The 15,415-nt window shown below is 35.6% G+C and overlaps 1 protein-coding gene across 1 annotated transcript in view; it reads left to right on the plus strand.

Moving 5' to 3' along the window:
- The window catches only part of RAD51C (RAD51 paralog C), a 30,960-nt gene extending 27,338 nt beyond the window's left edge, over positions 1-3,622 (plus strand). The window contains exons 8-9 of the mRNA XM_008543352.2: positions 559-619; positions 1,583-3,622. Of these exons, the coding sequence (XP_008541574.1) occupies positions 559-619; positions 1,583-1,699 (178 nt within the window). The 3' untranslated portion in view covers positions 1,700-3,622. The remainder of the gene's footprint in view (positions 1-558; positions 620-1,582) is intronic.
- Positions 3,623-15,415: the final 11,793 nt, after the last annotated feature.

Here is a 15,415-nt window from a genome sequence, read left to right on the forward strand (position 1 = left end):
ATAATATGAGTGTGTGTTCCTCATTTATATTCCAAGAAATCATCTTAATACTTATGTTAGAACACAAAAAATACACAATTACTGCAGAAAATTTGGAAGATATAAACAAAAAAACAACCTTTACCTTGTATTGACAACTTAACTTTTTTATTGTAGTCTTCTAGTAATTTTTCTACATATGTGTGTATACATACTTGTGGGATCATGCAGTGTAACTTTTACTTAATATATTATTTTTCTATCATAAATATTTTCTCCCACTTTATTTACTTAAGCATAAATAGTATCTTGTCATGTATAAAATAATTTATTTGAATTGGACTTTTAGGTTGCTTTAAAATTTCATTTATGTAAAGAACTCTGTTGATATTATTACATGCATACATATAGCTGTTGTTAGAAGGGAGTGGTTTCTATATTTCTTTGCTTTCTCTGTCCTTAGAGAACAAATAATAGAATTATAGTAAAAAACTATAAATTTAAATTATGAAATTAGTCATCTGAACTTATTAATTACAATCATGTGTCTGTGTATATTTATTCTTTTTCTCTAAGCAGGTTGGCAACATTGTACAAATCACCAAGCCAGAAGGAATCTGCAGTACTGTTTCAAATCACAGTCAGTATTATTTGATTAGAGTGCATTTTGGTGTTGGTGGGCAGTAATTATCTGAAGAGAACATTTACAAATTGCCTTTGTTAACTTCTGTAGGCAGCAAGCATATTTGAGGACAGCTTTTGATACTTAGAATGTTATTCCCAAAATAGTAGTATATATACAGAATACTCTAGTCACAATTGGACTGAAATTTATTCTTAAGAACAGAGGAAATACTTATTTGTAGGGTAGTGTGTTCCATGCCATATGTAATGTCAGGATATTAAAGATTTTAAAAGTGAAAGTTGTTAAAGATTTTCAGAAAAGAAAAAATACCAACGTTACTCATTTTGGTCTGTAGATATTACAGATCTATTGTGGCCACCAAATATATCTCGCTTTAAAATGTTAATTTTTTCTGTAATTTTGCATCATTAGAACAGACATTTTTGGCTGAAATACACATATTTATCAATAGTGTCAAACCAAATATATTCTTGGCATCTCTTTTTTTAAGGACAAAAACAGAAATAGAGATTCTGAAACTGAATTATCTACTTAGTTTTTGCACTCTCCAGGTACATTTAATTGGAAAACTTTAGAGTATTTAATTGTGAAAATAAATTTGTAAAGAGCCCTTAAGTAATTAGTACATGTTACTTCCTTTCAGCTCTTCCAGTAGAGCCACCATAAAGTTTGTTAGGATTGTCTTTTAGAGAACGTTTTTATAACACAATGTTATTTCTGTGTGTGTGTATGTGTATGTATAAACAAATAGATGTAAAATACTCTAGATATAAAATACTCCACTGCAGCCCTGACCTGGATACCTATCGATGAGGTTTATCCTCTTTAGGCACAGTGGTTGATAACTTCTATCCTGAGAATAAAGTAGCTCTCCTATTAATTACTTTAAAATATTAGAAAACCAATCATTATTTTAGATGTTCTAAAAGCATACTTGTATATTTTTTCATCTTGCAGCCTCAAGGATTTAGAGATGCTGTTGTTGCTACTTCATGTTCATTGCAAACAGAAGGTTCATTGAATTACCGAAAACGGTCACGAGAATCAGAGGAAGAACAGGAATCCAAAGACTAGTCTCAAAGTATACAAATGTATTGATGCTGTGAGATAAATGTATACAAGTAGTAGACTTATTAAAATATAAATACACACTATGGCATGAATGAATCAGGAATATATGAAATGAGTGGGAAAAATACTTAATGAATATGATGTTATGAAAGAGTTTTTCTAAAGCGGTGTTCTATAATTAAATTTTGCCCTGTTTTCATTTTTAGTATCATTCAGTAGAGATGATACAGGTATTGTATTATGCTTATCTCATGTGGCCAATATGAATTTACTATTCAGACTTTTGTTTCCTCCCTCTTTTGCTAATTGCCCAGAAATTGCTAGGAAGAAAAGATATTTTTCACATTCCTATTTTATTCTCCTCTTTAAATATAGCTTTGATAATTCTTAAAAATGACCCGTTTTTACTATTATAAAGAAAGGCTAGCACCATGAGTCAGCATGTCATTATATTCAGTTTTATGGGTAGTATACAAATTTTAGTTGACCAGTCTGGTTTTAGTGATCCCAATCCTAAAATCTAAGCTATTTGTTTATTATTTATGTTATTTTTTAATGTTAAAGGAGGGACTTTGGAGCTGTTACCCCATCAAGAAATTGTCTGGAACATTTATCTTCCAGAATAGTCAAGTTGATAAGCTCACAGTTAGTTGTTTCTACATTTTTGAAATAAGGTGTATTGACCTTTTCCTTTAATAATCTCAATATTGCTTGAATAAGTTTAAAATTTGGATTCTTGAATTGTTTCGAAATCATCTAAGAATGTTTTGGCACCTGGTTCTTTTTTATTTTTAAAGATTGGCACCTGAGCTAACATCTGTTGCCACTTCTTTTTTTTTTCTTCTCCCCAAAGTCCCCCAGTACATAGTTGTATCTTCTAGTTGTAAGTTGTTCTGGCTCTGCTATGTGGGACGCTGCCTTAGCATGGCCTGATGAGTGGTGCTGGGTCCTCACCCAAGATCCGAACTGGTGAAACACTGGCCCGCTGAAGCAGAGCACGCAAACTTAACCACTCTGCCATGGGGCTGGCCCCTACCTGGTTCTTCTTAGTAACCTCTCAGTTCATTCATAGAATTTACTTTGATTCCCAGTAGAAGAAAATTATTTAAGTAACTTAATATTGTATACTGTGACAGGCATATTTTCCAGATTTTAGTGGTGGTATTTCCTGTCTCAGATTGAACACTAAAATTTATAAAATTTTAAACACATAATTATTCTGTAATTTACTATACATAGAATAACCATAGTTGGTCAGGGCTTTTTTGAGAGTGAAAGTGGGTACTGTTAACAATTATACGAGGACAGTGGACATAAACTGGGCCTGTCCCGGGCAAATCAGGCATATGGTCACCCTAATTATGTAGGAATAATTTCAAATGACTAGTTTAGGATGACTGATTGTAACTACTTTATTTTTATTTTATTTTATTAAAAATTTTTTTTCTTCTTCTCCCCAAAGCCCCCCAGTACATAGTTGTATATTCTAGTCGTAGGTCCTTCTGGTTCTGCTATGTGTGACGCTGCCTCAGCATGGCCTGATTAGCGGTGCCATGTCCGCACCCAGGATCCGAACCAGCAAAACCCTGGGCCACTGAAGTGGAGCACATGAACCCAACCACTTGGCCACAGGGCTGGTCCCTAACTATTTTATTTTTGAGGGCTTTAAGGTATATATTTTTATTATAATTAATGCAGTCATTATAAAAAATTACCCATCATTTTATATTCTATTTGCTCAGATCATAACATCAAGAGAGGGAGGAGTCGTAAGTGATAAATATCAGTGTTACCAGGCATAAGATATTGTAGAATATCATTTTATTAAGTGTTAGAACACTGTACTTTAAAGAACTGTCCCTGAATATAAAGTTTTTTTGTATGTGACTCTTTTTCAATAAAATTTACATACCATAGCCTTCCAAAGTTGTTGCTATTGCTGAAAAGAATTTATTTATTTATTTATTTATTTATTTATTTATTTTTTTAAAGATTTTATTTTATTTTTTCCTTTTTCTCCCCAAAGCCCCCGGTACATAGTTGTGTATTCTTCATTGTGGGTTCCTCTAGTTGTGGCATGTGAGATGCTGCCTCAGCGTGGTCTGACGAGCAGTGCCATGTCCGCGCCCAGGATTCGAACCGACGAAACACTGGGCCGCCTGCAGCAGAGCGCTCGAACCCAACCACTCGGCCACGGGGCCAGCCCCAAAAAGAATTTATTTTTTGAGTTATAATATACACTTAAATCTTAGTCTGCATGGACTGCAATAACAAAATACCATAGACTTAAACAACAGAGTTTTCTCACAGTATTAGAGGCTAGAAGTCTGAGATGAGTGTGCCAGCATGGTCTGGTTCTGGTGAAGGTTCTCTTTTTTGCTTGCAGACAGCTGCCTTCTTGCTGTGTGCTCAGAAGGCCTTTCCTCAGTGGATGCACATGGAGAGAGAGATCTTTCTCTCTTCATTTTATAAAGCCCCAATCCTATCAGATTAGGATTCCACCTTTATGACCTCATTTAACATTATTTACCTCCTAAAAGCCCTATTGCCAAATACAGTCAGTCATATTGGAGGTTAGGGTTTCAACATGTGAATTTTGGGGAGGACATAATTCTCTCCATAGCATTCTGCTCCTGACCCCTCAAAATTCATGTCCTTCTCACATGCAAAATATGTTCATTCCATCCCCACAGCCCCTAAAGTCTTAACTCATTCCAGCATCAATTCTGAAGTTCAAAGTCTCATTTAAATATCCTTTAAATCATATATGGGGTGAGATTAAGGTACAATTCTTTCTGAGGCATAATTCCTCTTCATCCGTGAACCTGTGAAACCAAAGTGTTTCCAAAATACGATGGTGAGACAGTGGTAGGACAGACATTCCCAATCTAAAAGGGAGAAATCAGATGGAAGAAAAGATTGATGGGTCCCAAGCAAGTCCAAAACTTAGCAAGGCAAATTCCGTTAAATCTTAAGGCTTGACAATAATCCTCTTTGGTTTGATACTCTGCCTTCCAGGCCCACTGGAGTGTCAGCATCACCCCCTACAGCTCTAGGCAGGAGACCTACTCCCAGGGTCTGCTGGGAGGTCCTGCCCCTCATGGCCTCTGGCAGAGGCCATCTGGTCTGTTGAAACTGAGGCATAGTCCTGATGACCCCTGAATCACCTTCAGGGTCATTTTTCACTTTTTTCTTTCTTTTTTTTCTTTTTGTTTTTTTTTTTTAGAGGAAGATTAGCCCTGTGCTAACATCTGCCAATCCTCCTCTTTTTGCTAAGGAAGATAGGCCCTGAGCTAACATCCATGCCCATCTTCCTCTACTTTATATGTGGGACGCCTGCCACAGCATGGCTTGACAAGCGGTACATAGGTCCACACCCAGGATCTGAACTGGCAAACCCCGGGCCGCTGAATCGGAACATGCGAACTTAACCACTACAGCACCGGCTGGCCCCTCATTTTTTGCTTTTTCCTGAAGAGTTTTTCTCACTTTTCTTAAAGAATAGCGTGTTTACTGCAAAATAGCTATATCCAGTCCTGTCACATTCAAGAAGTCCAACATCCTGCCTTCATTTTGTCCCGTCTCCATCCCCATCAGTTCAAACTGTCATTGTTTCTGCTCATATAATCCCATAAATTATTTATAGAGTGATGGTCTAGGCACACACTGGGTGTTCTCTTCAGAGCAGCTATCTAATTTTTTCAATGTGGATAGGCTGAGAATTTTCCAAACCTTCAGTTTCTGGTTCCTTTTTGCTTAACAATTCCTTCTTCAATTCATATCTCTCATTTTGCATTTTACTGTAAGCAGGAGGAACCAAGCCACTCCATCAATGCTTTGCTTATAAACCTCAGCTAAATATCCAGTTCCATCACTTACATGTTCCGTCTTCCACAAAACACTAGAAAGCAGTTCAGCCAAGTTCTTTGCCATTTTATAACAAGGATCACCTTTCTTCCAGTTTCCAATAACGTGTTCCTCATTTTCATCTGAGACCTCACCAGAATCCCCCTTAACATCCATAAACTCTTCTGGCCTCCATCCACTACCCAGCTCTAAAGTCTCTTCCACATTTTTAGGTATTCCTTACAGTAGTACCCACTTCTCAGTACTAAAATCTGTAGTAGCTTGTGCTGTCATAGCAAAATACCATAGATTGGGTGGCTTAAAAGAACTTTATTTTCTCACAGTTCTGGAGGCTAGAAGTCTAAGATCAAGGTGCTAGCATAGTTGGTTTCTGGTGAGAGTTTTCCTCCTGGCTTGCAGATGGCTACTGCCTTCTGGCGTGTTCTTACATGACAGGGAGAGAGATTGAGAGTGTGAGCAAGCAAGCTCTCAGGCACCTCTTCTTTTAAGGGCACTAATCCTATCATGAGGGCCCTGCTCTTATGACCTCAAATAACCTTGATTGCCTCCTAAAAGCTCTATCTCCAAATATAGTCATGTTGGAGGTTAGGACTTTGACATATAAATTCTGGGAAGACAGTTCAGTCCGTAGCACTATAAGAAACCTAAAATATGTACATGTAAAATTTTTCAAAATTATATTGTAACCTGCTTTTTAAAAATCCTAATATATCCTCATGTGCTCTGCATAGTTAAAATTTTTCTATGATAGTTTTTAGTGATTGTGCATAATTTTTAAATTTCTTTTTGGAGTTTTAGTTATTACTATATTTTTTGTTATAAACACTGTAATAGTGTAAATTCCTTTTTAAAGAAATTGAAATTATGATTTGTATTTCCTATCGCTGCTGTAATAAATTACAACACATTTAGTGGCTTAAAAGAACACAAGTCTGAAATCAGTTTTACAGGGCTAAAATCAAGGTGCCACAAGCCTGCATTCCTTCTGGAGGGTCTAGGGCAAAATCTATTTCCTTGCCTTTTCTAGTTTCTAGAGGCTGCCTGTATTCCTTGGCTCATAACCCATCTTCAGAGACATCAGTGTAGCATCTTCCAGTCTCTTTCTTTCTCTGTTTGCATCGCCTTTTTCTCACTCTGTGTCCTCCTGCCTCCCTCTCATAAGGACACTTGCGATTACGTTTAGGGCCCAGTCAGATAATCCAAGATAATCTCCCCATCTCAAGGTTCTTAATTTAATCACATCTGCAAAGTCCCTTTTGGCATATAAATTAGCACTCACAAATTCCAAGGATCAGGTTGTAAATATCTTTGGGGAGCCATTATTCAGCCCCTCAAATCATGTGGTAACATGATTCAAGAAATAATGATCCTTGGATGATTCATATGCACATTAAAGTTTGAAAAGCACCGGGACAGACTTGTTACCATTTTTTAACTGTCTTCATAGACGGTCTTTCTCATTTATGAGACTGAAGGAAAAGAAAGGATATGAGAAAGTAGTTCTTAGCTTTTGGAAAGGTTTATTTTTCAAGGAGTATTATTTTCTTAATTACAAAATATGTGGTAGAATATAAAAAGTTTATACTCTAGTAAGTGTACTGTAAGTATATATAGTATACGATAGCAAGTATAGTATACTTACTAAAGTATAAACTTTTTTTTCCAGTCTTTTCTGTTACTTGGTTTTAACTCATGGTATGATAGAATATCTGTCATCCAACAGTTCATATGAGTTTGCTACGTAATCCTATCAGTAAATTAGTTAAAGTCTCATCTCCTGGCCAACCAGGAATTAAATCCATCTTTTATCCTGGGGTTAGACAGTGTGGTAAATACAAAAGATGTATATTGGCTTTTACTCTTTTCATGTCATTGCTGTGATCACCGTTTTTGGTAATTCATTTATACACATAAATATATTTGCACACAAAAAACGTTTATTTCCACGGTGTTTTTTATGTCAGTTCCATGTTTTACAATGCCCTGGCCACAGTTAGTACAGCACAGGCCATTAATATAGGTTACTTTAAAAATATTCATTCTGGGAAGAGTAAACAAATACTAGCAATTCAAAATTTGCTCTGCTTTGAGAAATCCTTTACACTCTGATGTGCTTGGAAAATCAATTTGATTCCAAATAAGTTACTAAAAATATAAAAATATTAAGGTATAGAATTAAAAGCTCAGATGATCTAACTCAGGATTTGGGGCTTTTTTTTTTAAACAATCAGGAACTGAAACTTTATTTCCACCTTTTTAGTCTTTTTTAGCCCCCCAGTACATAGTTGTGTATTCTAATTGTAGGTCCTTCTAGTTGAGCTATGTGGGACACCACCTCAGCGTGGCCTGATGAGTGGTGCTATGTCTGCGCCCAGGATCCGAACCGGTGAAACCCTGGGCCGTTGAAGCAGAGGGCAGAGCAAGCGAACTTAACCTCTTGGCCACAGGCTGGCCCCCTGGGCTTGTCTTTGTTTATTTTTAGGATACAGGCTTAAGGTGTCAAATGCAATGATTATACACTTTTATTGCTTGAGGAAACCTTAAAGATCATCCCACCAATACCTTTAACTAATATATAAATCTCAAATTTTTCAAACTTGCAGATAATTTTTTAAACTAATTCTTTCTTGGGTTTACAAACATTTTACCCCTTATTGAAGGTGTATTTTTTTCCCAGAGTATTATGACTTTTAGGTTCAATTTTGGGGACATACAGCTTAAAACATACTCATATAGTGCCTTATGATTTTGAAACATTTTTACATCATTTAATTTGATCTGTCTAGCCACTCTGTAAGGTAGACAAGATAGGCTGGCCTGTCTGCTTTTGTTCTTTCCGTCCATGTATCCATCCATCCATCTAATGCCTAACATATACACGTTTAACAACTACTTGTCAAATAAATAAATATTTCAAGTAAGATTTAGAATAAATTCTGTTTTTCAAATGGTCAGATAAGACTACTATTTGGTCATGCATAGAATGGTGTTTCTGAGCAATTTTTATTATAAAATGAATATATAATTTACTAGTGGTTTTTTTCTTTACTCTTTTAAAATTGTGACAAAATAGATATAAAATTTGCCATTTTAACCATTTTTTAAAATTTTTATTTTATTTATTTATTTTTTTAAGGAAGATTAGCCCTGAGCTAACATCTGCTGCCAATCCTCCTCTTTTTGCTGAGGAAGACTGGCCCTGAGGTCACATCCATGCCCATCTTCCTCTACTTTATATGTGGGACACCTGCCACAGCATGGCTTGCCAAGCGGTGCCACGTCCGCACCCGGGATCCAAACAGGCAAACCCTGGGCCGCCAACGCGGAACATGCGAACTTAACTGCTGTGCCACTGGGCCAGCCGTATATTTCTTATAAGTGGAAACATACAATATTTTCCCTTTTATGTCTGGTTTATTTCACTTACCTTAATGTCTTCAAGGTTCATCCATGTTGTAGCATGTCTAAGAATTTCAGTGATTTTTATGGCTGAATAATACACCATATTTTGTTTATCCATTCATCTGCTGATGGACATTTGGGTTGTTTCTAATAGTGTTTAATGGTTTATAAATTTATATGAGTAACACTTTTTCGTTTTCTGAAACTTTTATTGACTTTTATTATCAAATTTGGGCCAGTTGATTTTTCTTTGGAATATTTTCAAGCTGTTCCTAATAGCTTAAATGTTATCCCTAGTAGATTTATTTTAATTTCTTAGGTCAGCTATTTTTATTTTCTAATTACCCTATTTTATTTTTATTAATAATTTCTTACTAAAATGTTTACAATTATTTACCAGTGATAAAATTACAGTATAATGTGGTAGAAAGAACATAGGACTAAAGTCAGAAGACCTGCCTTCTAATTCCAGCTGAGACATAATAAGCCATGTCAATTTTGGCACCTTTATTTTCTCATGCCTTTCCCTTGTTTATAATAACAAGATGGGACTAAATGATTGCTAAATTCATTGGTCGCAATTTTGTGGTTTCTGCTTTTGTAGAGGCATTATTAAATATTCACTGTAAATGAATAATACTGGAAATGTGGAATAGAGTGACATTTACACATTTTTTAAATTTCAAAATCAATAATACGAGGGTTTCCATTCCAATACATTGCATTTCAGTTTTGAGACATAATGTTAAAATGTTCTATTGCTTTAAAAAAAACATTGAGTTGCAGAAGAGAGGCTGCCTGTTCATAATATGTATTTTTAGTTAACGTCAGTGCCTAAATTTACTGTTACTGTTAAAATTTACAGAACATTTTGCTCCCTCAGAACTGATTTTGGCATAAAACGTGTTGACAAGATTTCGTGTATTTTTGACCGCAGTATATTCCCTTGCCTGTTTTCAGACTTAGTTCACCATTAACATAGGCCTTTTTGTGTTTCGGCTATCCATTTGACTCTCATGTGTAGTAAGATGTGAGTTTTTAAGCACACTATTACTGTGATAGTGATTTTATGTGTATCTTATTTTACGAGAATATGGAAGTTACGTTCACTCAGAAGGGCTTAAGTACTCATGGACGTTATGTCCTACCTACTTTCAAAATAAAAAAATTAACACAGATAAAAGGCAAAAGTGAAGTAGCAAAGTAAAGAGAATTTGTAGTAAGAAGTCATGTAAACCAAGGCAAAGAGAAAAAACAAATGGTTATATAACTCTCTTGGTCTAATGATAGGAAGTATAGTTCTTATCATTAGTTCTTCAAGAGAAAAAATATTTTTCTCGTCTTTGTTCTTTATTTGTTTTTTAATTAAATTTTTTTTTACTAAGTAATGTTTGCACAAGATTTAAAATTCATTGAAAAGTAAGTTTTCTTTCCTCCTCTGTCCCTTAGTCACTCAGTTCATTTTTGTGAGGCAACCGTCATTACCAGTTTCTTGTGTGACCTTCCAGAGCTATTCCCTGTATCTAAAATGTAAACATATTTTTTCTTCAACACCCAATCTTAACCCAAAACTTCAACACCCAAATCTATTCCCTATTTTTGTAGTGGTACATATAGAATTTTCTCAATTAAAAATTGCTGTGTGATTTTCCATTATACGAATATATTATTATTTAATCATTCTTTTATTGATGGATATTTAGGTTAATCAAATTTTTAGTGAGGATATAAGGAATTGGTTAGAGTGCTTATGCACTTAAAATTTTGATAGATGTTGCCCATATCATCCTCCAGAAAGACTACCATAATTTTTACCTCCACTAGTGATTTTGAAAGTAGTTGTTTCTCCATGCCTTTGACAACACAATATTTTATCTTTTTTGCCAATTTGATAAGTTCATAAAAATGACATCTCATAGAGTGATATTACGTTTTCTTGTTTTTTTATCTTTTTGTAAGTGAGGTCAGCATCTTTTCATTTGCTCACAAGTTGCTCTATCTTCTTTTCTATCAACTGGCTGTTCATATTTTTTGTCTATTTTTTACTGGGTGGTTGGTCTTATTAATCTGTAAGAGTTCTTTGCATCTTTCGGAAAGTATTAGACCTTTGTGATATGGCAGATATTTTTCCCAGTTTGTCTTTTTTTTTTTTTTTTTTGCCTCGTAGAAATCTGATTTTTATATAGTCAGTTTTTCTCTTTTGTTTCTGAGTTTTGTGTCCTATTTAGACTTTTTCACTCCATGATTATTAAATTCTCCCATTTTTTTCTTGTAGAACTTTCAACAGGTGTTACTTTATGTTTAAATCTCTCCATCAGGAATTTATTTGGATGTTAGCCATGGTGTTGAGTCTAGAATTTCACTGAGGGTCTCCGATTGAAGGGCACTCAGAGATATCTCAGAAGGCAGTTATATGAAAAATGCCACTGTAGTCTATCCCTGTATCGGCCAAACTCTGATGGCAAGTTCTGTAGAGGACAATTAGTAGAATATAGTAGTAGTACAGCTAATACAGTTTCCTTCGTGAATTTTGGGGCTTCTTGATTCATTTATTTTTAACGAATATTAATTTTTTTGTTCAAATCAGCCAGACTGGCTTCTGTTATAATGAAAGAACTCCTTTGGATGTCTACTTTTCTCTCCAACCTTGAAAGAATTATACTAGTTCCTTATTTCAGTTGTCATGTTAATCCTTTTTTGTGTCCCAAATGAAAATATTAAGCTCTGTCACCCATGCTCCAAACCCACTGCAGTCCATTTTTAATTAACATTTCACAGTTCTATCAAATACTTGACGTATATAAAACCAAACCTATTTTTCCCTAAACTGATTTTCTTTTTCTACTTAATTTCTCTTAATGTCAGAACTTTTCTCAAAGACTTACTCTCATAATGACTACACATCTAATCAGTTGCCAAATTATTAATTCTATAGGAAGCACACTCAAGTGTCAGCAAGTTGTACTCCAAGAACTTGGAAATTAGAGAAATAAATTTGCTCTCAGAGTTAAAATACAAAATCTTCAAGACCTCTTACTAATAGCAACTAACACTTATCTCTGATTACCACACGCCAGGGACTGTGCTAAGTCCTTTATATGTATTCTCATAAATAGCCCATTCAGTAACTTTGTTGAGGGGAGGTATTTTTATCCTCAGAGAAGTTATTATTCTATTAGTTAGGATTCTTCAGTTGTAAATAATGGAAACTTACTGGCAATTTAAACTAAGAAGAATTATTGGAAAGATATCAAAAACTTATAGAAACAATAGGAAGGCGGAAGAAGCCAGCTTGGAAATGCACCTAGTTAGTTCCAGAGCCCCAGACAGCAGGGACCATAGGACGGTCTCATGGTGGAAGCCCACTGAGATGAATGAACTGTCACCCTTCATCTATCCTTATTTCTTGTTCAAGATTCAAAATTAGGGGAGAAAGTATTCTATTGACCTAACTTATGTCAGTATCTGACCCCAGGATGTGATATAACCTGGGAGAAAAATTCTCTAGGTGACCTTTGGCTTTTGCAAGAGGAGGCCAGGAATCTGGTTTTAACACACTATCAAAACTACTTACAAATGGAGGAGATGTAATTTCCTCAAAGAGATTGAGATGCTGCTAGGAAAGGGGGATAGCTGCTGGGCAACCAAAAACAAGGAATGTATATTGTAATTTGTGACTTGCTTAAAGTCATACCATCAGGAAACAGCCTATCAGGGACTCAAAAATTAAGTCTAACTCCAAAGCCCACGCTTTTACTTATATTAATGAAGTGGTTCTCAATTTGGGATGATTTTGCCTCCCGGGGGACATTTGGCAATGTGGAGGTATTTTGGTCATCACAACTCTAGAGACAGGTGCCACTGGCATCTAGTGGGTAAAGGTCAGGTATGCTGCTAAATATCCTAAATGAGCATTATAGCCCCCCATAACAAAGAATTATTTGGCATAAATTATCAATATGGCTGAAGATAGAAACTCTAACCTGAGAAAATATGGCAAGGGGCCATATTCTTAAAAGGCGTCAATCGGAAGTGTTGGTAAGCAATACATTAGGGTAGAAAAAGGAGGATCAAAATGGAGCAAACTTTGGTGTAACCACTCAAGCCCTGTTGAAGGGAATGAGAGTCCTCCTTAGATTGGTCCTAATCCCTGACGCTTATTGTGGAAATGGTTGCATCAGGCTATCTCAGGTTGATGCTACTAAATATTTGAATCATAATGAATTCTTACCTGATTCCATGCACAGCAATTATCCACTGTTTATAATTGGATTTCCAAGGTACTTTGGTTATAGCCAGATCATGGAAGTAATAGTTTCCACTGTAAATTCATATGTTGTCATTGTGATTTTTATACATCAGTTTCTTATGAGATTTGTTAGTGTTAGTTAATATCCCTCCATGGAATTAAGTTTGAAACACTCAAATTTCTTTGTTCCCCTCAGTTTTATTGAGATAGAATTGACATACCTCACTGTATAAGTTTAAAGTGTACAGCCTAATGGTTTGACTTACATATATTCTGAAGTGATTACTACAAGTTTAGTTAGCATCCATTATCTCATATAGATACAATAAAAAGAGAAAGCAAAAAAGGAAAAAACAATTTTTTTCTTATGATGAGAACTCTCAGGATTTACTCTGTTAACAACTTTCATATATATCATGCAGTGGTGTTAACTATAGTCATCATAGTGTACTTTACACCCCTAGTACTTATTTATCTTGTAACTGGAAGTTTGTGCCTTTTGACCACCTTTCTCCAATTCCCCCTCCGTCATCACCCCCTACCCCCACCTCTGGTAACCACAAATCTGATCTCTTTTTCTATGAATTTGTTTGTTTTTTAGATTCCACATATAAGTGAGATCATACAGTACTGTATTTGTCTTTGTCTGATTTATTTCATTCAGCATATATACATAGCAGATATAGATATAGATATCACAACTTCCTTATCCATTCATCCATTGAAGGACACTTAGGTTATGGAACACTGAAATTCCTGGGCCACCAAGTTCAAATTGCTAATCTTTGTCATAAATTCATGCAGATAAATGTCACTATGGTAGTTTTAAAATGAATTCTTTGACACTCCTGCCATCAGGAGGTAGGGTGTGTTATGTCCCTTTTTCTTGAATCTGAATGGGCCTATTACTGCTTTGACCAACTGAGTACTACAGAAGTAATGCTATTGACTTATGACACCAGGTCATAAAAGGCTATGCACCTTCTGTCTTATTCACTGGAACACTCACTCTTGGAACCCTAAGCCACCATGTAAGACATCTGATTACCCTAAGGCCATCATATTGGATATATTATGTGTAGGCATTCCAGTTGACAGCCCCAGCTGAGCTTGCAGTCAACAACTAGCCTCAACTGCTAGTTTGGCAACACATGCAAATTAATATCTTGAAAACAATTTACATATTAGTCATTTTTCCACTCAATTTTTTTCAATATAAAAGAAAAAACGTATAATGTGAGTGAACCTTCAGACGACTATCCCCAACAAACTGCCATCTGACTGCAACCTCATGATACCTGCAAGTGAGAACCACCTAACTGAGCCCAGTCAAACTACAGAGCTGTGAAATATTGTAAAGTGGTTTTTGTTTTAGTCATTAAGTTTTAAGGTATTTGTTATGTAACAGTAGATAGAATAGCCACTCGAGAGCCTCTTTTCGTGAGTTGCCAGCTCTTCCCAAGTTGTGTCTTCAGGTTTCTCCTTAGAATTTCAGATCTTCCTGTACAATCTTTTTGTTTCTTCTGTTCATCTTCATACCCACTGATGCTATTCTCCTCTGTACTCTCACTATCTCCCATTCCCCAACTTATCTTTCAGCCTTCAATCTCTCTTCTTTAATCCACCCTGCAGTCATCTGAAAGAATGTTTGTATATTAAATTTTCTTTTTTGTTTTTCAAGTTACCTTGAAAATAATCACCTTTTTTTCTCCACAGGGAAAGATTCATCCTGAGCTAACATCTGTTGCCAATCTTCCTCTTTTTTTTTCCTCTCCCCAAAGACCAAGAGCATGGTTGCATATCCTGGTTCTAAGTCCTTCTAGTTCTTCTGTGTGAGCCACTGCCACAACATGGTAACTGGCAGATGGGTGGTGTGGTTCCGTGACCAGAAACAAACCCTGGCCACTGAAGCAGTGAGAGTGCTGAACTTTAACCACTAGGCCATCAGGGCTGGCTCTAAATTTTCTTAAAACATGGTTTTCATCATGTTCCATTCAAATTCAATATTTTTGCTGATACTTGGAACAAATAATTGTAATTCCATCTCCCAGTACAGCTTAGATCTAACCTTGAACTTTTGCCCATGCCTATAGGTTTTATACCTTAAAGAGTCATGAAATTATTCTTTACAGAGATGTGAAATTCCGGGATTTTATGTGACACTTTTAAAAATAGTTTTATACATGAAGGACCCAAGTTTA

Source organism: Equus przewalskii, chromosome 10, assembly GCF_037783145.1.
Source record: "Equus przewalskii isolate Varuska chromosome 10, EquPr2, whole genome shotgun sequence".
In the NCBI taxonomy this organism is placed as follows: domain Eukaryota; kingdom Metazoa; phylum Chordata; class Mammalia; order Perissodactyla; family Equidae; genus Equus; species Equus przewalskii.